This window comes from Chrysoperla carnea, chromosome 4 (genome assembly GCF_905475395.1).
Source record: "Chrysoperla carnea chromosome 4, inChrCarn1.1, whole genome shotgun sequence".
Classification (NCBI taxonomy): domain Eukaryota; kingdom Metazoa; phylum Arthropoda; class Insecta; order Neuroptera; family Chrysopidae; genus Chrysoperla; species Chrysoperla carnea.
In genome coordinates this window covers 3,605,707-3,630,993 of record NC_058340.1, presented here as the reverse complement: position 1 = coordinate 3,630,993, position 25,287 = coordinate 3,605,707, and the positions used below count along the sequence as shown (strand labels likewise).

General features: G+C 29.0%; 1 protein-coding gene across 2 annotated transcripts in view; it reads right to left on the bottom strand.

The window, feature by feature from the left end:
* Positions 1-3,277: 3,277 nt before the first annotated feature.
* LOC123299028 (CREB-regulated transcription coactivator 1-like) overlaps positions 3,278-25,287 on the bottom strand; it is a 35,034-nt gene continuing 13,024 nt past the window's right edge. Inside the window, exons 2-11 of one of the 2 annotated variants that reach the window (XM_044881163.1) lie at positions 23,393-23,832; positions 22,455-22,608; positions 21,771-21,902; positions 20,211-20,267; positions 19,453-19,584; positions 18,155-18,199; positions 17,130-17,336; positions 7,071-7,148; positions 6,056-6,206; positions 3,278-3,746 (exon numbers count right to left, since the gene is read on the bottom strand). In XM_044881163.1, the coding sequence (XP_044737098.1) occupies positions 3,526-3,746; positions 6,056-6,206; positions 7,071-7,148; positions 17,130-17,336; positions 18,155-18,199; positions 19,453-19,584; positions 20,211-20,267; positions 21,771-21,902; positions 22,455-22,608; positions 23,393-23,832 (1,617 nt within the window). In that variant the 3' untranslated portion in view covers positions 3,278-3,525. The remainder of the gene's footprint in view (positions 3,747-6,055; positions 6,207-7,070; positions 7,149-17,129; positions 17,337-18,154; positions 18,200-19,452; positions 19,585-20,210; positions 20,268-21,770; positions 21,903-22,454; positions 22,609-23,392; positions 23,833-25,287) is intronic. The other variant, XM_044881164.1, reaches the window with a different exon arrangement.

Genomic DNA, 25,287 nt, shown 5'->3' with positions numbered 1-25,287 from the left:
TCTAAAGACTTTTCTAATTTTTATTATTCAAGTGTGCCACTGTTTTGTTCGATTTAGGAGTCATTTCAAAGCAGCAAAGGTTTTGAAACAAAAAAATTCACCAGTCTTCATGAGATTTTGAAAAACTAATCAGCACCCTTTTTTGGAACTTTTCGATAAATTTTAATGAAATAATTTTGTTTGAGATCAGAGGTTCGATGAAATCCATTGAAATAAAATAATGCTTATAGCAGGCTTAAAATATGAGTTCACATTTTCCAAATTAAATTTTGATAATTGTAACAAGAAGACGTTATTTGTTTACATTTTCATAACAAATAATGTTTGTGTAGATAACAAAAAAAAAAAAAAAATTCATACAAACAAACAAAAAAATTAATGAAAAACTTAAAAATTAAAAAAAAAATATTTAATCCTTAATAAGTAAATAAAACATTTGTTTTGAGCAACAAAAAAATAAAAGACTTTTTATTTATACATTAAAAAAAAAATATATATATATATAATTTAAAATTTGTATATAGCAAATAACAACTAATTTAGGCTTTTTTACCTTAGTTAAAAAAAGAAACATAATTTCAAAATTCTTTTAACTTGGATTCAATTTTTCTATTTCAATTTATTTTCTATACTAAGTAATTGCCGCATTTTTTTTTATAAGTATCGATACTATTGGCGTTTTACGAAAAATGTCTCCTAAATGTTTTAGTTTTAGACTCATAGTCATTTCACATAATCAAGTTATTCAATCATTTACTTAAAAAAAACAATAATATTTTTTTCATTTCATGGAATGTCCATTGGTAAAAATTGTTGTTTTTATGAATAAAAAAATTTTTCAATAAATAAAAATATGTGTTCAGAATAAAAATTATTTTTTGGTTTGGTAGTAATAATTTAATTAACAAAATTGCGTAGCTTGTAAAACAGACTGATACTTATGAATAAACAGTATAATGCTGCTCTTATTTTAAGGCTTCATTCATAAAGGTTTTTCATTTAAAGTGATAGAGCTTTAAACTTGTACAACTCGTGTATTTAAAATGGTAGAAGTTTAAACTTGTACAACTTGTGTATTTAAAATGATAGAACTTAAAACTTTCACAACTTGTGTATTTAAAATGATAGAACATTAAACTTTTACAACTTGTGTAATTAAAATGGTAGAACTTTAAACTTGTACAACTTGTACATGTATGAGACATGAGACAAAGTGTATTTTATGGCAATTTGTATGACATATGATGCACAGCCAAATGTAATCCACAGCTTCGGTTATAATTAATATTGGGAACAGAAGCGAATTAAATGTAAAGAGCGCTCTAGACAAGCACCTTATTGTCGCCCCTTTAGCGACTATATATTTTAAATTTGAACTCCTCCTAGTACTCTAGACATATTATTACTATTTTTAATACATGTTTTACAATAAATTTTTTATTTTTAGCCAAGGGTACAAGGGTTACGATAACTAAAGGAGCGGAATTCCTCACGTGTCGAGCTAGTTTATATTATTTGTACTAATGAAGTCCAAACATTTAAATAAAAGCACCATTTATAATTAACAACTTTTTCCTCATGTGTAATTTGCGCTGCCTTACAAGCTAAAATAATATTAAATGTAAAAAAAAAATTATCTGAAATCAGCAACTTAAAATTTTTTAAACTTGATTATCTGAAACTCCATATTTTGTCACAAACATTTTAGAAAAAAATGAAAATCATTTTGAATATTTATAATTGAAATGTTTTTTCTCGAATTGATTTGTTAATTATAAAGAAATGTCAGTAGATTTTTAATAAATGTTTCATAGTAAAATTATGTTAATTAGGTAAAATTATGGCACACGTTTTTGTCTTTTTGAATGCTTAGTAAAATTAGTTTATAATAATGAACACAAAATCGTTGTAGGTACAATTATTCAAAATTTGTGACTAAATTTTTTTTCATAAGTAACGCTCTAATTATTTATTTAATAATATTTCAAATTCGTACGATATTTTGAGACTTATACGAACGTTCAAAGAACTCATTAACAGGCAAATATTAATTAAAGAACTTAAAAAGAATTATGATGAAGATAAGGATTAATTTTTATTAGTAAACTTAAGGCACGTTTCAGAGTTATTAAAATAGCTTTAAATAATTTTATCAGGATTTCAAACGGAACTAGGAATAACAAAAGCTAGTTTTATTCTTATTAATTTAATTGATTAAACTTTACGAGTTTCATCAAATAAACGGTGTGTCCACGGTGTGTATATTTAGAATACTTAACGTATATATTTAATTATTGAAAAACCAAATATTTACAAGTTAAGCCCCATTTCCGAATAGACTTTAAAAGCTCATAGGCGTATTTTTATAAACCTATACCTCATTTACCAAACATACCCATTGGTCGTAAGAAAACGTAAGTAAAAAAACGTAAGAAAATTTTTTATAATTTTCGTTTTCTTCAACCTTGTGTATAACATACTACCAAAATAAAATGCATAGGTACGGAGCTACGGGTAAGAAACGGAAAAAAATACCCAAATTTTGGAAACACTTAGAATCTGTCGCAAAATTATGTTACTCTTATTTGAGATTCAAATAATTGAATTGTTGAACAAAATTTTTTTTTGATAAAAATAGAAAGATCACATTTGAGTTTTATAACAAAACTTTTTTAATTTTTTAATAATAATTTGAAAGTTTTAAGAAAATTGATGCATAATTTTAATTCGTTGAACTCCTGATCTAAAAAATAATTCTACCATTAAAAAAGAGGTACTATTTATTGATTTAATGTTCAAATTTTGCCATTGTTGCCAAAATTGTCACAAAAAGTTAAAAACATATCATCATCCAATTAAAAAAATACGAATGCTGACATAACTTCCTGTAAGCGTATTACTTTATATAGTGTTTCAGATCAATATTTCTTTTCAGGCACCTTGGAATTGTATATGAAACACTTCTTGAAACTACTTAATTTGAGAGTTTTGAAACCTTTGGAATTTAATCAGACTAATCTCAATTTAAATATTCGAATTTTTTATAAAGTGGATGATGAAAAGTATCTCTGACATTTCTTTACAAAAAATCGTACAAACAACATTCTAAACCATACATTTGACTAAAACGAAATGTAACAAAAAATTAAAAAAAATTAAAAGGTAATTTGTAAAAAAGGAGTAAGTAAGAAAAAAGTGAACTTTTAAAAAATGTATTTACACAGGTCAAGTAATAATATATTAATATTAATATATAATTATTTAAATTGAACGTGGGCCAATTAATTCAATGTATGGCAATGAAACGTGGATATAGTTCACATTACTTTCACTACACACACAATAATCAGTCTTAAAAAAAGAGGTCAAAACATTCATTTCCCTCTTTGTCACAGTTTTTGTTTTGTTTTTTTCTTTAAAAGCTGAAATTAAAGTCTTCCATAAAAAATTACTACATTCACTAAATTTAATTTTAAAACGAACACAGGCATTATTATTTATTTAAACAGGCTTTTACTTGCCTCACTACAATCGATCCTGTCGAAAATGATCTTCGGTGTAGTCTGAAATAACATTTAATTCAGGATCTGTTAACATTTGTAGCCCGTCAAAATCAAGCGGTCCTAAACCTTCACGTAAACTTTCATCTGATGGAAAGAAATCGGTATCTAATGTACCGGTTATTGCTGATCCCAACTCCTTGCTTAATTCGGCTCGACATAAATCGTCTCCAGGATTTGAGAAATCTATAAAACCATTAGCAAATTGTTAACAAACCATTTTTTCGGTAGCAAGTTTTTTTTTTCTTCGAAAACTAGGCATTACTTACCACATAAATAGTATAATTTTGAATGAGGTGTTTTTATAGTTTTTTTTTTTTTTGCTATTTTAAAAATTTTTTTAAAAGATATTCACTAAGAAAAATTCATGATTGGTTTGATCATATTGCTAATTTTTTTTTAGTATACTTATCACCCGTTAATTTTAGGTGTTTTATGAGGTATTATTTCTGTTATGAGAGCTTGGAATATTAATATTATTATTTCAGTTTCCGATATATTAAATAATGCACTTTTCCAAAATGCCGGCTGAGAACATGGATTTATTACACACATGGGATATTCATTCAATATTTAAAAATAGTATATTCATTATACAGTAAGTGCGTGAAATTTCTAACGTATACGTGAATAAAGCTAGAAGTAAGAATACAGCTTAAGGTAGTATTCTGGTCTAGAAATTTGAAGAAATCCGATTTGCATATTTTTAAAGGTTAGACCCTTAACAATATGTCCTTAAATGGATTTTTCAAAATTCGAATTATTTGCTGAGAGATTGAATATGAAGTAGAAGAAGGGCCAGTGTATGGATCTCTGATCGCCGATTTATCCAAAGTGAGTCATATTATAATCCAAGTTACTCTGCCGGAATTGTCTCTCAAACTTAAAATGCGTTTTTCTTTGAAACTACATTTTTGGAGGTGGTTGAAATGATATCTCAAGTTCTACTCGTCCGATTTCTTTGAAATTTGATGGGAATTATCATTATAAATATCTCTATCGTGTGAATCTCGGATTTAAAATAATTTCAATTTTAAGTGTTTTTTAAAAATTCTAAAAGATAAAAAAAGGGGTAAAAATGCATTTTTTTTGTAATTCGACGCCATTTTTTGAAGTTTTTTTTTTTGAACGAGGCTCAGACGATAACGACATTTCAAAATTTTTTTTATAAGGGCTAGAATCGTGTCAACCCGGGTGTCGTATTTTTTTTGTAGCCCTCATTTTAACGGCCCGTAATTCAAAGAAATTTTAAATTTTAAAAATATCAATAAATATCATATGAAAATAAATGTTTTTCATTTTCTTATAATCTTAGTTTGAAATGCCTACAATAGAGGCTTCTATACCAGAATACAACCTTAAGTGTTTAATACACAGTTCGTACGCGTTGCACACGCTATTTTTATTTACGAATATTGGATTAGTTCTCTCTTTCTGCTCGGTTTTCCATGCAACAATAAATAGTTTATTTATAAACAATTTGTTTAGCGTATATCTTGTCTTAAACTATTAATTTTGATTATTCTGAGACATTCTTTAAAGCAAACGTATTAATTTAAAAAAAAAAAAAACTTATTTTTTAATATTAGTTTTTTCCATTTTCCAAATTTTTCTGGCCCTCTTATGATAAAGGGCCATTAAAATTATCATTTTACAACCTATCCACTACCTATAATCAAATTTTCATCTTCATCACGTAATTTTTGAACTCAAGGTGAATATTTGACTTGATTGTCTGTACTATATAATTTTAAATTTAAGCACAATATCTTATATCCAAAGTTTGTGTATTGATTAGCCATAATCTGTTAATAATATTCTTGTTTATACTCATCATACTGATGATAAAACATATATATTCTAGAATATGGCACGGAAAAAATATCTGCCAGCATAATGTAACGTTTGTGCGATCATTAGAGAGCTTATTTGATACGGGGCAGAAATTTTTCTCAATTTTTAGTAATTTTATTTCAGAGACAGGTCTCGAAGGTTCGGTATTGGTAGAAAGTCCTGTTGCTTATCAAGATAATATCCTCTATGAAATCGTGTCTTTCTATCAAAGTGATATTTCTGTTGAAGAATGATGTCATAAGTCATTTCGAGCATTTTTTTTTTTGAACATGATAAATTGTTTTTTTGGTCCTTAGAATCGATTTCACTAGTTTTTGTAAAAATCGAAGATGTGTCTACTACCACCCTGTTGTAACAAGTAAATTTGTAGTACTAGGCTGATAATATGCTATTTGTCGCATGGAAAACAGTGCGGTAACAAAGTACTTAGCCTGTATTCGTATTAACGCACAATTTGATACTTGTTGTATAGTATATTGTACTATTATTGTAAAGTAATGCAATCATTTTAAACCTCAAGAAAAATTTCAGTATCTGTTGGATTACAAATCTAAATTTAATACAAACTAAATCGCCAAAAAAGTTGCTGAAAACGGCGATTGTTTTAAGTACCCAATAATAATTGAACTGATAATGTTTACCTGTAAGTATAATGTCGGGAATACTAGTTGGAGTGTTAGGGGTTGTATGTAGACTAGTTGGTGCATTTGTATACGGTAACGAAGGTGAAGTACTAAAATATCCTCCGTCACCTAATTCACTGGTTACAATGTTTGTTAAATCTGAATTTGCCTGAAACCAAAGAAAATATAATTTAAATTTTTAGCACAGAGTTGGTTGGTGGGCAAAAAAGAAGTGCAGGCTACTTTTTATCTCCTGTAAATAACTAATTCCTTCGAAAAAATTTTATTGGAAGACATCATAAAAAATAGAAGTTTGTTTAACCTTGGACACAGCTGTAATGTCGATTTGTCTCTTAAACGCGCAAATTTGTATATCGTAGGAGTTTTATTTTATTTTCGCAACTTCGGTATTTTTCCCAACAGTTATTCAAACACAAAGCGAAGAATGGCGTGCGACAAGCGATTAGCAGCAGAACTATCCACTGGGCTTTATGAAACTATGATTAAACAGTATAATTTATCTACGCCCGTGAGAAAAGAAGTACTTTTCTTACTCAGTATGCGTGGGAAAAATAGTTCATTTCCGCCCTAGTGTGATAATGAATTCATTCCCGCAATAGTTCTTTTCATTTACAAAATGATTCTTTTTTGTTTCAGATTGTTTTCAATTAAGTAAAGACATATCTTATACATATTTACCAATTTTGGATCTGAAGATTGCGAGATATGGCTATAGTGCAAATCAAAAACAAAATGAGAGTAATCAAAAAATTTAATCATTCACAATGTCTGTAAACCTGGTGGGCATACACCATCTTATATGGAAGGCAAATAAATAGTAATCTAACAACAAGTGAGACAAGTAAATAATTAAATGCGAAAAATAAAGATAACAAATTGCTAATGTATTGGATTTTTTATAGTTTTTAATTGTTTTTTTCATATAAGATAGTATATGCCTACCAGGTTTACAGACATTGTGAATGGTTACATTTTTTGATTACTCTCTTATAACAAAAATAAATAAAATTACCTGGGTAAAATGCGTATTACTTGCATTACTGGTTTCTATGTTATAATTGCTAGTTACGACTGGATTTGGATTGTCCACCTGAAACATACAATTAAAAATTTTAACAAATTGCAAGAATTACGGATCTGTACTCAATCAAAATAAAAACATTGTGCAAAATCAGCCATGAAAGTGTTTAAAATATAATAAAATATTTATACACAATATTTTTAGCTCAATCAATGAACGGGTCTTAAGCAGAAATGTCAGGATGGCAAAAATTAGCATCAATTGACGCTTTTTTACAAATTAAGAATTAAACGACGTAAAATTTTGGGATTTTGCAGGAAAGGCAAACATGAGGGATGAGTTTTTTTTCGCTTATATTTTGAAAACTGGCAGTTAGAATTTCAAATACAATATGTACAATATTAAAATCCTTAGATGTTATTTCTATTAAGGATCTTTAAAAGATTGGTAAAATGTTTTGCCATATATAGCATAACCAAAGAAAGTCGATTTACCTAAACTTGCTTTATTTGGCTCTAGAGAAATTTTTTTTAAATTAAAACAATCCACCGAAAAGCCACATCGAGAGAATATGGGTTTTTTATGTTCAAAAAAAGTCATCAAACTAAATTTTACCAAAATCACAATTACCGTTTTAAAAGATAAAAAATTTTTAGTTTAGGACCATCTAGCGCCCAAAGGAACAACCTTGTTTGAAAGTAAGTTTAACCAAATCCATTTATTTTAAGATGTACTAAAAGTGGTAGAGCATTGTTCGAACCTTTTAGAAACTTAGAGATTACGTTATAGCTTAAGAAATATGATTTTTTTAATGAAAGAATGGAAGAAATAATCGAATTAAATATTTGGCTAATAAACGCGCATATTAAAACAAAGAAATTATTGTCAGAAGGCTTACAATATCAAACCCGAAAAGGATGTGCAGGTAATTGTTTGATCAAAATAACAGAAATGCAAGAAAATCATCCAAGGTCAAAACTGAAAGTCAATGGGTCACATACGAGACAATATTCAAAAAGTTGGTTAAGGTTCTTTCAGAAATAAACGGTAACAAGGGAGGGGGGCATTTCTAACGAATTTGACGGAGTACAACAGATAGGGAAAACTAGTTACACAATTATTATTACGTTTATTTCTTAATTAGTCCAAACGCAGTCCTGAAAGAATTTTTACCGCCCTGTCATTACCTGGTAAAACTTTTTTTAAACAATGATTGATCTATTTTTGAAAAATAATACATTCTTAATTTTCAAAGTATGGCGGTATTATTAAAAAATAAATTGTGTATTCATGCATATTACAATCAAAATGAAGTTCTACTAGATATTTATTTATACATACTAAACCTAAATCAAAGACGAAATAAGTTAATCGAATTAAATTTCATATTTCGTGTTATTTATCTTAAAAATGATAGCAATGCCATTTCTAAAAAAGTTAAGAGGGTACTTTCGTCGCCAATGTTAATTCAAAAATATTAGATTACATTTTTTAAACAAATTAAATGTGGAATATAAATAGAAATTCGTTTCGATTCACTAGTTTACATAATCAGATGATATTTTATTTAGGTTAGTATGTATATTGGTCATGGGTAACGCAATAAGGCCCGGAATTTTGACTCAAAACGGCACTATATAGTTTTAGATCACGGTATAATCTGCAATTCAGACAGTTAAAATAAGGAATAATACATTATAATTCAGGAGACGGTGTAAGGTTGAATTTCAACCTACTGATAACCAAATCAAACATATTTTTTATGAAATTTTATTGATTGATAAACATGCCTATGATAGCTGTGAAAAGTGTTCATTTCTATTTTTAATTAATTTTAATCATTTATTTTCCAAACGATTTTTTTCAGGCAAGCCTATAACATTATTTTCGTAATTAAAATATCTTTCTTCCGATATTATTTTCGATTGGTTCACAGATCGATGTAGTTACCTATATTGACTTACCTGTTCATAAAGTATGAACAGAACTACACCGTTCTGTTAACCAATCGAAATTGGTAGCAGAAGAAAGATAATTTAATTACGAAAATAATGGTATAGGCTTGCAAAAACCATTCATGGAAAATGTTGATTAAAATTAATTTGATTAAAAATAGCCAAGGATACTTTTCCATAGACAAGCTATCATAAGCGTATTTATCAATCAATAAAATTTCATAAAAAATATGTCTCACCTGGTTATAAGATGGGTGAAGGTCGACCTTACACTATTAGTCTTAGCATGTGCCTTCTTGAGTTACAAAATGAATAGCACGATTTTAGTGACTTCTTGTGACTTCCAAAACAAATTAACATATTCCAATTGCATAATGCGAAATTATTTAAAAGGAATTAATATAGTATTCCATTTTTAAACGTGGAAAAACTTTTAAAAATTCTAGGCTAAAAAGTACGTTTTCTTTATCATTTAAATTCCAGTCCTTTTTGAGACACCATCGATTACATACATGACTATGTAATTTTTAATAAATAAATAAAATAAATTATAAACTTTCCGTGCTAAATAAAATTGGTTGAAATTAAAGGAAAATTTATTTAACAAAATTATCTCACTTTCTTCTTGATTACTGATTTTCTGCAACAATGTTGACTAAGAATGTTGATTTATGTGATTGACAATAATTTTAATTATAATTTTTTTAAATTAATAAATTTAAATGCTAAATATTTGGCGCTAATTGCTCGACTATGCATACTCACCATGAATAAATTAATAAATTATATTAATTCAGTAAATGTGTAATTTTATCTAACAAAAATAGTCAAATAGTTTCGTTTTTTGTTATATTTTGTTTCTTCAATTTCTAAAAGCATATTTAGATTTTAGATTTTGTTCTACATCGATGATAAGCGTTATTTTAAACATTGTTATCAAAATTATGCTTCAACAATATTTACGTATTTACGGTAAAAATAAAAGTTCATTTTGATTTCATTCTTTGATCAATTTGGCTGAGCAGATCCTAAACAATCGATTTTGTCGATATCCTATATTTGTTAATAAAAATATCGTTCATTCAGTTTAAAAAGTGCTCGTCTATCTTTTCGAATGTACAAAAGTATATAAGTCTTTTCGAGTGGCGCACTTAAAATATATTAAATTTTTTTGAACAGGTATATCTCGACGAAAAATGATTGGCGAATATTTTTCCTTTGTCGGCGAATAACTCGGTCTTATATGCTCGTTTAAAGATATATACAGTGTCCACGGATAGAGGCAACTACACTTGTAAATTTTTTTAATTTTGCATTTTAAGAAAAAAGATTTCGTGAAAATAAAATTTTTTGTTTGTTTTCGGGGCAGTTATATATATAGGGATGATTGTCGAAATATTTAAAGCTCATCACATCGGAAAAATCGGAAAGCTATAAAAAAACAACAAAGTTAAACGCGTGATGTTAGAATAGCTTCAATCCAAATTCGAATTTTTGCGAAGTAAAATGATTTCATTGATACTCGACATAGAACAAACTTTGCTTTTAGAATCTCAAAACAAGTAATTATACCATTTTTTATAGAACCCACTATTTTATAAAATCACTAATTGTCTTATGTATAAAAAATACATATGCATTCGAAGAAACAAATTTTAAAAAATAAAAAAGCACGTGCAGTAACAGTTGAGCTGTTTAATGAAAAAATTTTAAAAAAATATTCTACTTTAAAAAAAAAATCTCTATTGTACAATAGAATAAAGTTTGTTTAAATACTCTTTAAAAAACATTCACATGCAATATTTGTATGAAATTAAAAGTTTTCTGCAAAGCGATATTACAAATGATTGTCAAGTTGTATAATAAAAAATAATTCACAATTTTAGTTAAAAACAGTTTTAAAAATTAGATTTTAAACGGCAATCAATGACGCACATTTTTGTTAAGTTTTTTTTAATTAAAATATGTTGTGGTAAAGAATCGAATCATATATTACAGATAAAAGACGTTTCTTCTCTTTTTATTTATTTGAAACAATTTATTTTACTTCAGGTCATTTGATACAATTCGAAGTTGTCAGAATAGGGGAAAGTATTCCACTATCAATTGGTAACTTATAACTTTGATATCTGATGTTGAATTCTAATGAAATTGGTATCTTTGAATGTCTTTCGAGAATAATAAAAGGTTTCAAATAACTTTTCTCATCAGAGATAGATAGATGCGATTATTTCAAAAGAACCAATTCTAGAATCAATCTTGAATACGCTTATTAAAAATCGTAAAAAAAGAAAACAAAAAAAAATTCTGAAACGAAAGGTTTTCTTTGCAGTAGGTTTCCTTGATACTTTCGAAACGAACGGCTTCGCCACAAACTTCAAATCGAAGATATAAACGAATTTATCAAGCGGGAAGCTTTGCGTCATTTTCAACGCCTAAGACCTCGCGTCAAGGAGTCTGGTTACTGCCAGAATAAATTAGATTCTGACTTACGTATTTATGTTAGTTGATTTACACGAAAACACCCCCGAAACGGTGTGTTTTCAACCGTCTCAAAACCTATATACTTTATTGTATTGATTGAGCATTTAATTTAAATTTAATTTAGTTTTTGTCAACTCAACAAATTGTATCAAACGCTTAAACAAAAATTTTAAATTTAGACACAATTTAAAATAAGTTTAAATGTGCGCACAGTTTACAATAAAAAAAACTGAAATAAATAACAATAAACTGGAATAAATAATAATCAATTTTAAATATTGAAATTAAACGAAGAAAGTTTACTGAAAAACAAATTTGATCTAAAGCAATAAAAGGCATATAAAAATTGAAATACAATAATTTGTTCTTAAATAGTTGTTAAATATAGTAGGGGTTAATCACCTGCACTTGTGCAGTCCATGTACAACCTGATTCGACGAGACTCTGCACTAGTTGCGCCCAGTCCTAGAGCAACATCACCACAAACCTCAAATGTTTTACCGATTTACGATTGATTATTTTTTGTTTCATTATAACAGCACAACTAAATATTTATATACAACCTTAGACAAAAGTCTGCAAATCTCTGATTATCTCGAGTAATAAACGTAAATTTAAAAAAAACAATTTAACAATTTGTGTGAGGTTGGGCGTTTAACAGCCAATTAAAAAAAAAGATGAAATGATAATAGCTAATTCTGTGATAGCGGATTACTAATACGGAAGCCAAGGAAATTTTCGTGGCCGATTGACTTCCACGAGAACGAGTAAACGTTTTCGATTTATTTTTGCACGCAGAATCTGAATCCAAAATTCGTTTTTTTCACAAAATTGTTAAAAAGCACTATAAAAAACAGTGGGGAATGTGTTTAAACATATTAACTGGACGAGTTGATAACTAGAATTTTCAGAAATGTGTTCGATCAGGAATTTAAAAAAATATTTATTTATGAAAAATAGCGGTTTTCTCGAACTTTTTCGCTCATAACTTGACTTTTTATTAAGATAATGTGGTCTATGATATCCCATTTTAAAGTTAGGAATCTAAGCTTTAAAATAAACCTGCACAAAGCATTTGACAGGAGCTTTGAGTTTGAACTACAATTTCGTCCTATAGTTCAATGCAAAATGAATTTTAGCTTTAGAAAATTTGTTTCATGTATTTCAAGAAATATGAGTTCTTTCACTGTGCATCAATGACGCCTGTTCTAACGATAGATAACGATAGCTTGACTGATTAGACTATATTAATGTACACCAGTACCGCATATGAGAGAATAAGCTTTTGTAATTTGGCCGAAGTTTTTTTCGCGGATTCTTAGTGTAATAGAAGTATTATTCGCTGGCTAGACTTTGCATTTTTGTGTATCTTTTTCAAAGGAATTTCCGAAGAATTGCACTCATGAAACCAAGCTTAATGATAAATTAAGTTGTGTTTTTTGAATCTAAATTCACTACTTGAGATATTCGCTTGTGTATAGACTTTTGGCGAGGCCTGTGTATATTATTTCTAATTTGTAATATTAAGATATTTTGATATTTGTTTTTCGTTATTAACTTTCGTATGACTAATAATGCTTTTAATGTGTGTGATTTATAATTATTTAAGTAAAAAAAATGGTGCATAGTATTTATTTTTATTTGGAAGTTTATAATCCAATTCGAGACTGCTACTTTTACGAAAACTATTTGTATGGAATTTTTCTGCAATATAAACAGAAGAATTTTCATTGGTAATGAAAAACGATATAGTCGGAAAAAATTAACCAATAGTCTCAGTCTTTTAGTCTTTTATAAAGAAAATTTATTTAAGAAAAATTAATGTCCCGATTTAAACGATCTTGCTAAACGCCCCTACTACAATTCCGAACGATCTCACATCGACTATATCTGTAGATAAAAATCAGTTTTACTTTTTCCAAAATGAGCTCAAACTTGAGACAGATGCTACATATTTGGCACCCTATTGGGGCCCAAAGTCACGCGTTTTGAGAACACGGAATAGGCTTACGATTGAGGACGCGGTGGTGGTTAAAACTTGTGAAATTTTCAGTCTTTTTGTAATGACTGACTACAACTACTCTTGGTCGCAGACCTATCTAATTCCTTCTTGTAAGGTCGTCAAGTTCGGAAAGAATATCAGCTTCTTATTAGCTTCTGGAAAAGTATAATTATTTAAATCCAAATAGTTTCCACAGTAAACGCTACAGAGACAAACGAAAAGAAAATATATTCATATAAAAAAATTCCATCTAAATAGTTTTCGATTTGTTAGGCTAGTCTCAAAATGCATGAATAATATTAAATTTGTCCATGATATTCTAGCATTAAAAATGATTAGTGTGTGCTCGTATATGAACTGAAAAATGATTTTCACAAATATATATTCTTGACTCAGTCATACATTCTATTATTATGCGTTCAAGTTTCAGAAATATTATTATAATTATTAAGTTTCAGTGTAATTATTATTTTTACCTTTATTTAATTGCCTTGAGCAGAAAGTTGTTTTTAAATTAATGACGATTAAGTGGCAAGGGCAAATCGATTATGTGACATTTAATACAAAGGATTCCGCAAAAAATATATGAAAAAGTTGTTTTTGTAGAATTGTTTAGCTGGTTTTATTATTGTTAATTTTTATTATTTGAGGCAGTCTCAAGGTTTTGTGCTATGCACGATCTCATATACATCAACAAACGTTTTGGCGGGAAATTGTTCATTTTTAGAGGTTGAAGGAGGTTGTTCAAAATACAAGCAATATCATAAAAAAAAGCCAACCGTAAAAAAGTCCATAAAAAATAGGATAATAAGATATTTCTTGTTACGATTAAGGTATTTCCAAGCTATATCAGCTGATCGGGTAGTAATAGATCAATAATCATTTTTTCTTTAAAGCTGGATATAACCTCTTAATGTTAGACCAATATTAACAATAAGAAAGTATTTAGTTCTGTAGATAAGATATTTTTAATATTTCGTATAAAGATGGAAACGGGTTAAGTTCACTTTTAAAATTTGTTTCCTGTAAAATTCGTTAATGCACGTTTTTCCCGTTGGCTCTTCAAATGAGATCAGACCAAAACTATAAAATTTCAAAAAATTATCCAATTGTACTGAAACTACTTTTCCATAAATTTGCACGGTGTCCTTTCCATGCTAAAAGATGTGAAGAAAAATTAAAGAGCGATGTTTTTGATTCCTTTATAAAAACTAAAAAAACATGTCTCAATGAGAAGAGAAAATATAAGATAGCAAGAATTTAAAAGTTGTCATCATCATATTACTGATGTGATTCTATTCGAGATCAGCTTAAAGATGGATTTACTAAGAGCTTGAATCGAATATTCAGAATCTATAAGCAAATTTATTATTAATTGGTCTGTCAATTTATCATTAGTCGAAGTGAGGATAGTCAAGGCAGATGTGGAAACTTTATGAAAAAACCCACCTAATTAGAGCAGTCAGAGACTGTGTATAACTACAGCTTGGCCATTCGACTATGCTCGCATGAAACTCACTAGAGCACAGTTGAGAAGGGTGATGAGACTCTTGACAAGATACTGTCGACTGAACTATCACCTTTATAACATGGAGATCTCTGATGATTCAACTTGTAGGTATGGAGGATGATGAAACCTTCATGCATGTTATTTGTGACGGCAGTAACTTGCAGGGCGTCAGGATTAGGATGTTTGGGTCCGAAACCTTGGATTCATCAATCTGGAAAAATATCCGGTGGAGAAGCTGTAAGCTTTTTGCGTGACGTCTGCAGAGAATGCTATAGCTTCGTCTGCTTAAAATAGCATCTCTCTTACCCGGAGACGTCTCGCCTTTGGGTCACTGAGGACCACTTAGTCTAGGTGCTAGGGTAAGTACCTATTTGCTGTACAATAGGCTATGTATTATTATTATTATCACAGCAGGCTGTAATTTCGCTAACAGTTTCGACATAATCCAGACAGAGACTTTTAGAGAAATTAATCTTTGAAGTTTCTAGTTTTCCGTTGCCTATCAATACTTTTCTAATGATTTTAAACCATTAATGTAAACTCAAACTAACAGCAAAATTGAATTACAATTTTTGGCGACCAATCACCCTCAAATTAAAAGCTATTTTAAAATAAAATACATTTAATTTTTATAAAATAATCCATAAAAATCACTCATTAATTTTTTATAAACATCTTGTACATTATACATTAAGTGCCACAATGGTATTAAGATATTACCACAAAGTTCACCAAAAGCTTATTAACGTGCGATATTTTGTTGTTATTTAGAATACGGAAGTTAAAGTGTATTCAAATTAAAGGGTTTAAATAAATCGAGGGACATAAATAAGGCATAACGTAGAACTGAGTCTGAAAATAAATTTTAAAACTTACAATACTTACCACACCCTGCAGCATGCGAAAAAATGAATAATAGAGTTTAGTTTCAAAACAAAAGGTAATAATAGTACAGTGGCTATTCGACCTCACTTTGCATTTTTGAGTGGAACTTTGAAATTTTATACAATGGTCATATATACCCTTATATGGCTTTTAAAAAGTGTAGATCACTTTGCGACCCATCCAGAAGATCAATATAGTATGGACAGTAAACGATAAAATTTAAATAAAGTAGTTTTTTCTTTTTAGTTTCCACCGGCTAGTTTTGGAGAAATCTAAGAAAACATATCATCCATCTACCGCTTTCCAATGTTTAATATGTCTATTTTTGAAGCCATTTATTTATTTAAATAATCGGACAACCCTCTCTAATATCAGGATTTAAAAGACAATAATCTCTTTCAAAATGATCATCGAATTTTCGCTGGGAAAACATTACCTCTACAAATAAATCTTTAACAGTTTATTCTTAAATCAAAATATTATGAAAAGTTCATATGTGAACATGGGTCTAAAAACAGCCCACCTCGGCCATCACAAATTTCGTGCACCATTTCGAATTTATTATTTATTAAAAAAAAATTTTGCTCTATCAATAACAATTTTCTCTATTCGTAACAGTACTGTTTGATAGAGAGAAGAAATTTTACGAAAACTCTTAGAGATAGAGCAAAACTTTGACAGAGGACGTTTTTAGGACTCATGTTTATATCTTTTATAAATGGATGTTAATAATAAATTCCTAAACTTATTTGCTTACACCCTATATATTCCCAGGATAAAAAAGATAAAAATGTGAACATTAACATTTTTGCATTAAACCGTATAATTTTCAAGATATTTGAAAATAATAATTACTTCCATATAGTTGCTCTGCATACCTTAAAATTTAGAACTTTGTTAAAAGTCATTAAGTATATGTACAATCACTGCAAACAATTTAAAAGGTCGACTCGAAAATACATAGATTTATCTAATATCGGTCATTAACCAACCTACTATAAGAAGATGCGCATGTGTTTAGTTATTTTTCAAACCTAAAATATTATTTGACGTCATATTAATAATTATGCACTCAAAAAGCAAACACTGATTAAGAAGACTGTAAACGTACTAAAAGCATGATTAATCGTTGAATGGAAAATGAAATGATATCGACGAAGTTACTCGAATGACAAAAAAACGAGTTAAACGCTTAAATTTTATTTGGCACTAACCATTGAACACACTTCAAACTGTTGTTGTAATAACGCTGTTTGATTATAAATATAATTATCTGATGGTAATGGACTATGTGGAGCAGATGGCGAACATGGTGCTGAATGTCGGGCACCGTCAGCGGTTACACCAGGTGATGATTGTGGACTTGGCCGTGTCTGTGGACTTCTGTAGCCTGTATTTGGACCCATTTGTGCAGGATGACGCTGAAATTTAATTTTTTTACTATTAAAATATACCTAATATTTAAATAGTAGTATGGCGCTGACTTTTTTAAATATTAAACTTAAAAAAGGTCAGTGAAGAATGAAACAATGACGTATTCAAGGAAAGTCAACATTCTAATCAACTCTTTATGTTACTAAGACCACGATGTAATAATAAGTCAAATAAAAATAAACCCTGAGAAAAATAACATATACTCGTAAGTCACTTTTTTAAGTTAAAAAAGATTTAATCTTCAGACTGCTTCTACCCCTGCTCTAAACAATATTATTACGATTATCTTTGATAAAGACTTCATTTAACTAATTTGAAAAATTAGTTTTTAAATTAACACCCGAAAAGAAAGGGACATAATATTGAATCATTCTTTATAAATAAAGGAGCAAAATTTTTGTTACTATTATTTTCATCGGAACTATTTTCAGAAAAGTGCAAATGTCTGATGAATCTATGAAAATTATATAAGTCAAAAACTTCATTCTCGTATTCGGGTAGTTCTAGAATTACTTAATTTAAAAATTTTTGAAATAAATTAATACACATATATATTGAATTTTTTTGAAAGATAAAAATCGAAAAAACGCGTTTAACGGTACAGAATATCTTGTTAGTTGATATTTCGACACTTATTGTAAGTTACGTTATTTCTAACGTTTTATGGAGCTTTCTAATTGTTTTACGATTAGAAAAATGTTAGGAAAAATACAAATTTAGAAGATGATAATTGGTGATTTAGAAGTGTTAATTGAAAGTGGAGATTACACGATGAAAAGTGCACAAAAGGGCAAATTATACGTACGTTGATTTGGGGTTGGTCCCATATGGAATTTTCGTAAGTCGGCGTCTGTGAAAAATAATCAGTTAAAAATAAAATAAAATAAAATAAATAAATAAATATAAAAAAGAAATTAACAAATAAAAACTTTAAAAAAATGTAATCCAGTTCTGGTGGAACCTCATTTTAAGAAGAGTAATATTAATATCTCCATTACCATGCAAGGTCTACGTAAATTCGATGCTCCCTTGAAGAAGGTTGTACTAGAGTTTATTTGCACCAACTTTGACTCGTAAACCGAGGATTAAAATTAACAGTCGTAGCATTCTTAATTTTTTTCAAAGTTTTCACTTTTTTTTAATTAAAAGCAGCGTATCATACTAAAACTAAAGCGTTTAGAACCATATTATTTTTCTATTTCGAATTAATTACATTTTTTTCAATAACTTAAGAGTTGGTCACTTCTTTAATATACAACTAGCTAACTTAACATACTTCGTACCGCCTAACAGTCAATGAATGTCGTTTTCGCTAGACAATTTCAACTTCAAAAACAAAAATTATCGCGCTATAATCTTAACTTCCCCTGCTCTCATTTGCCCCCTCCCCTCTTTTTGTTCATAAAACCATGAGTTTTAGTTTTTTGATGCGGAACCCTAATTTTTTAGAAAATAAAATATAGACCATGTTATTTGCTGACAATTTAATAGTAGTGGATTCAAAAATGACGGATTTTAATAAACTCTTTCATCCCCCTACCTCTCTTGAATCAGGGAGGGGGGACTTTTTAATAGTTATTCTACTATTGGGGTGGTGACGAATTCAACAAATCAGAGATCATTTAAATCGGTCTAGCCTTTCTTGAGTTGTAAATGGTCTAGCCCGACTTTTTTTTATATATATTAAGATATACACCACAAATTAGCATACGTTGGAAAAAATATGGCCGAAAACCGTTTAATTGACCAAGAGATGAAAGTAAAGTTTGTGTTTAGTAGGTGATCTAAGCGAAATCAAGCATAGCATAGCTATTAATGAATTGGTAGCTGCAGATTAATTAAAATGAATAATTTTAACACGATTATTATAATCTTATTCAGAATGAAATTTTTTGTAACAGGCCAGTATTTTGGTGACTTTTTTTACATTTTCAAGACTCGATTTTTTAAAATTTTCAATATGTCAAACAGATTCTAATAAGGAACTGAAAAATTTAAATCCCATTTTTGTGCCATCTAGTTTGATCCGAAAATCTAAATGGACTTTATATTTAAAGATGTTTTCGTTATAAGAAGAGATAGATATTTGATAAAGATACTTACGTTTGCTATAGGAGATGGTGGTGAGCATTGTTGCTGTTGATATATATTTGGAATACTATTCACTTGATATTGTTGTGATTGTTGCTGTTGATAATCTGCTATATTTGTTAAAGTATTATCCAGTGTTATACCCTGTAATTCAAATCAATCAATACATTATTCTTAACAAATCATACAGTTAAAATAATTTTAAGTGTACACTGGCGGATTTAGGGTACTATTTTTTTAATTTTCATTTAGAGTGTACATGCTTTGAAACGATATTAGTTTTTACTTATGGCATATACTTATTTTGTAGTAACATCACCGAACGTAATTACATCTGAAGGGTATACAAAAACAGAAAGTCTGAAAGACATTTCGAGTTTTACTATGATCCATTTTACAGAAACTTCCTGAAAGGTATAGTTTAAATTTTGAATTCGTCCCAATATCTTGATCAATTTTTTGTATTATAAAAGCGTATTTTGATCAATGTATTCATCATCAGTATGAATTGGGGTAATTATTCATCTGGGAAATATGGATTGACTCTCAAGAGAATAACTACGAATAGCTAGTTCCTACTGATGGTAACTAGATTGTAGTCGAAATATGTATTTATAATACAAAAAAATTATCCAGGCCTTAGGGATGAATTTAAAATTTTATTGTAAATACCTGGAGTCCTCAATATTGATATTTATACACTAAAAACACGTAAAAAAGCACCAAAACAAATCATAGCTAAATTCAAAAACTACATATTAAATTCCTACCTTACTATGGTGAAGAAATCTAGAATTTATACTATTACCAGGAACAGATAAGTGATTCTGAAACAACAATATTTAACATGCAAAATAAAAATTAAAAAAAAAAAAAACAAAAAAAAAAAAAAAAAAACAAAACAAAACAAATAAAAAAAAGAATCAATTTTTATCTAATGGTCCGTAACATACTATGCAAAAAGAAATACCCTGTATAAAAAAGCATTATTTTCTACGACGCGGGATTGTATTATTTTGTGGTAATAACTGTTACGTTTTAAAAACCGACATTTTAACATCAATTAAAAGATATCGTACTAACTACCGTTTTGAACCAAGGCTCAATCTTGGAGCCTCAATCAAAAAGAAGATATGAACAGCTAAGTAGAGATGAACCTATACTTATGAGTCAAATTACTGCTTTCAGGACGATTTTATGAATAAAAAACTCGTTGGGCAAATTTTTACCCCGGTTGGTAGTTTACAGGTATAAAAATTGGTCTGTAGTTCTAGGATTAATATAAGTTGAAATGACTCTAATATGTTACAGCCTTAAGAAAATATCTACAGGGTGTCTAGCTAAGTTAGCTACAATTGGAAAACTTTTTTATTATAAGGTTTACGAAAAAAATTTTTCTTTATAAAAAGATCTTTTTCCAAAAATATTAACATTCAACTATTCACTTTTTACATCGAATATACAGGATGTCCACAAATTGAGAAAGTTCGATAGGAATGTTAATGGTCGTTTAGAAATGTAGACTCTTTTGAACAGATAATAAGAGAAAAGGTTCAATAAATCACTCCCGAGATATTTAGAAATGTATTTAAAGAATTTTGTAAAAGAACAATTAGATGTATGGAACACGAAGGTGGATACGTTGAGGCAAAAACGAACTAAAAATAACTGTTTAGAAATGAATTGTTAACGAAGGGAATGTTTTGACCACTTTAAATTTTAAATTAAATTTTACAAATCCTACTTATAAAACACGTTATCTGTTATCCAAATTAACCAGTCATCATACTTAAAATGTTTATTTGCTAATTTGAAACATTTATAACGAACTAATTAATACACAAACATTTATTTTTCATACATTACATTACAATTATCATTGTAAATAAAAAAATTCGTTTTTGCCTCAACGTATCCACCTTGGCGTTCCATACATGTAATTGTTCTTTTACAAAAATTTTTAAATACACTCCTACTTATCTCGGGTGTGATTTCTTGAACCGTTTCTTATATTATCTGTTATAAATAGTCAATATTTCTAAACGACGATTAACATTCTTATCGAACTTTTACAACTTGTGGACATCCTGTAATATTATATATTTTTATAAAGAATAAATTGTTTTTTCGTAAACCTTATAATAAAAAAGTTTTCCATATGTAGCCAACTTAGCTAGACACCCTGCATACTATCTATACTGTTATTAGCGACTATGATGGTACATGCATTTAATAATTTGACTGCTAAATAATAACATATTTCTACTACATATTTAAAAAGTTAAATACATCGCTTGTTGTCTACAATTACATAATCATTCCATTCTTACTTGATGTGTTGATGTTATTGGACTAGATGCACGAGCTCCAGGCGTTCCTGGTGAAAATTGAAATCTGGCAGATGGTTGTCTGGTTGGTAAACTCGTTGGTGATAAGGTAGCTGGACTTGCACTAACAGGGCTCTTCAATAAAACATTTTGTTGTTATGTAAAACACTCACACACACATTCAATAAACAGAGTGTTGCAAAATTATGTTTCTTACTTAATTTCTCATTTGAATCACTTAATTTCCATACCGCTACCTCACTTCCGACCCTGGACTCTTCGATATACATAGTACAGATTTTTGCTTTATACAGGGTGGATCATTTTAATCGGTATGAAAGTATAAAATTGGTATAGAAGTATGAAATTTGAACAAATATAGTTTTTCTGAAAATGTAGCTTTTTCTAGACAAACGAGGCAACAGTTTTATAATAGTCAAAATAAACCATAAATTATTATAGTTACTAACTCCAAATTCTTGGATTTCGCAGACAAATTATATTACCAGACATTTAAAATCTTTGCCACTTTATTCCAGAAATAGAAAAACTTTTTATTCACATTGTGAAGAGCCCATTATGTACACTGAAGGTACATAATTTTGAACACTCTGTCTGTAATATTAATATTTTCGAAAAAGCAAACCAAACTAGTATTTTTAGATAGTATATGTTTTTAGTACTTACAGAACTGTAAGGAGAGCTGCTTTGGTCTTGTTCATTATCCAATGGATTATTTAAAGGTATTGGAAAATGTACATTTGTGAGATCTGGTAGAGATCCTGTATTGTTGCCTATTGGTATTTGTACTGTACCCGGTTCATGCGCTGATGGATATATACTGCAAAACAGAAAATTACAATTTAAAATAGATAATAGATTTTATTCTTGAAAAATTTAAGTAAACGCAATAATAGTTTCCGGTTCCGGAACTATCCGCACGATCTTCTGCATGCGGTTTTTGGGACAATTTATCTCTATATTGTTTTCGTCGTTAACGTTTTTCAACGGATTGAGACGAATAAAAAAATATAAATTTTTGATTATGAAGAAGAAGAAATTGTTGGTTATGCATTTCTACATCGAGCTCTTCTACTATCGAACCTTGAACAAAATAACCTCAAAATGTCAAGAAAACCGCAGTAACCTCATATTTTCAACTTTCTCTGATAACTTTTTTTCTGCAAACCTGTGCTATCTTCGTAAATAAAAAATAATCATTTGCTACGGAGAGTATTATGTGAACTTATTGCTGCTTTTGGGAAAATAAAAACAAAATTTGGAGAAAAATAAGGTTTTTTAATAACACAATGCATCACTCCACTATCGTAATCGAAAAAATCAAACAGTTCAAGTTCGATTTGCCTCCCTACGTACCCTACCTTTAATTCCCTTAGATTACTTTCTGACACCCAACTTAAAAAATGGCCGTGTATTAAAAGTTTTGTCCAAGGAGTCTGTAGTTAATGGCCATTTAGAAAAACTCGAGACTTTCCTCTGTAAACAGAGTAATAAAAGAAGATTAACCTCGGAGACCATCCACGCAGTAGTTAATTTATCAAGAAATTTTAAATAAAATCATAGTAGTTAAAGTAAATATTAAATAATCAATTATATGTAATTACTTAATGCCTGGAACGCGAGGAACATCACAGGATGATCTGGGTCTTTGTTCGTAATGATGGTGATGATGATGTTGCTGATGATGATGATGATTCTCATGTGACGGTGATGATGGTGACCTCTGTGTTATACTCCATCTACTACCAATTGAATCCGCATGTCGTCTTTGTAAATTTGAACATTCACCAGCTAATTGCATTGCAGATTGATGTAAAGCTGAATCACTATTAGTTCGTCTCCAACTGGTATCCGGCGGCGGACTTAAATATGGGCCACTAGAATACGGTGATGTATCCATTTTTCTTTCTATAGGTCGAGATCTAATAGGTCCACCACCAACCGATCTTCCTCGGCTTTCTCTTTGGGTTGCATTTGTTTTTACTGTTTCTACATTTGTTTGAGTATTTAATCCAATTTGTGTAAGTGGATTATTTTCGTCAGGCTAAAAATAAAATTTAAAAAAATCAATTAATATTATTATCCTTACAAAATCTTTTAATTTTAAAATAACCAAAAAAATAAATAATGGCGGTTTCAAATTTTAAATATTTGTTTAGAGTAAATTTATTACATAAACATTCTGTACAAAAAAATTCCAAATCTGAGCTAATATTGCAAGCGAAGCTTTAATAACTGATTTATAATTTTACAATTATCTTTCAGTATCGTCTTTGTGCATCCCCGTATGAGCTTTATTGACCGAATTATTCATTGTCCAAGCAAAACAGATACTCTTGTACTCATTTACCCAAAAGAAGCATCAAGAGTGTAAAGAATATTTTTAGCACAGTATACGAGAGTTAAACCTCTAAATTCATTCCTATAACTTCGATTAAATTGGAAATTTGAAGGTAAGTAGATAAGACCCTAAGAAATAAAATTTATATGATCCTGAATGACGCTATTGCCTAGGGGGTGCGAACCACCCCGTCTAGGGGCAAAAGGTGTCAGTTGAGCATATTTCGAAAAGTCAATACTTTTCGAGTTTTTTGCGATTGAAATTCGCCGGTTTTCTATAATACCTCCGACCGCATAAAATTTCGCATTCCTCATTAAGAAATACTTCCAATTTGAGTATTCAAATGGCAGTATTCAATTTGTAATTTTAAACTAAAAAGAACGAGAAGTGCCGTGAGACACCCGATAGGAACTATATTCCTTTCGTACCTTGATACATTATAAATGTAGCCCTTAAGATATTTTTCTGAAAATTTAAGATATTAATTTTAGAAGTCAAATGCTTGTTTGATTATTTAAAGAATTTAATTTTATAGCCACCTTTACCTTTTACTGTATGAATTAACTGTAATATTCAAGGTGAAGAACGACCTTATACCGCCTCTTGTACTATAATATTAAGTGTAAAGGGTCCTTTAAGCTATTAAATCAAACGTTTATAAACTCAAAGACCAAAATTTTTCCCTCGAAATTGTTTAGCTAACTTGGCACATGCATTTTACACTACTTTTTAATAAGGACAGACAAAAAACAATACAAGATTATTTTCATGATCAGCTTTCCATTCATTATTTATTTTTTGTTTGTTTAGAATATAAAAATTTTTAACTATAAAATTTAATAAAAAATTGAACATAAATTTTATAGCAAAAACTAGTAAAAACTAAAAAAAAGTTTATTAAAAATTCATAAAAGCTAGTAAATTATATTTCACTAAACATAAAATATTTTAACAAATAAAACATTATTTAGTTGAACCTTGAACTCAATGGAATTTAATATTAAAGTGTGGTTTTAAAGGCTTTATTTACAATATTGTGCCATCTGTGGAGTATCCAGCTTTTTGCCCATGTAAGAAGGGGGAATTTAGGACTTTTTTGGCCTAAAAGAGAGCAGAATTTTATACATGCAACAGAAAAGGAAATTTTGAAATTTTTTT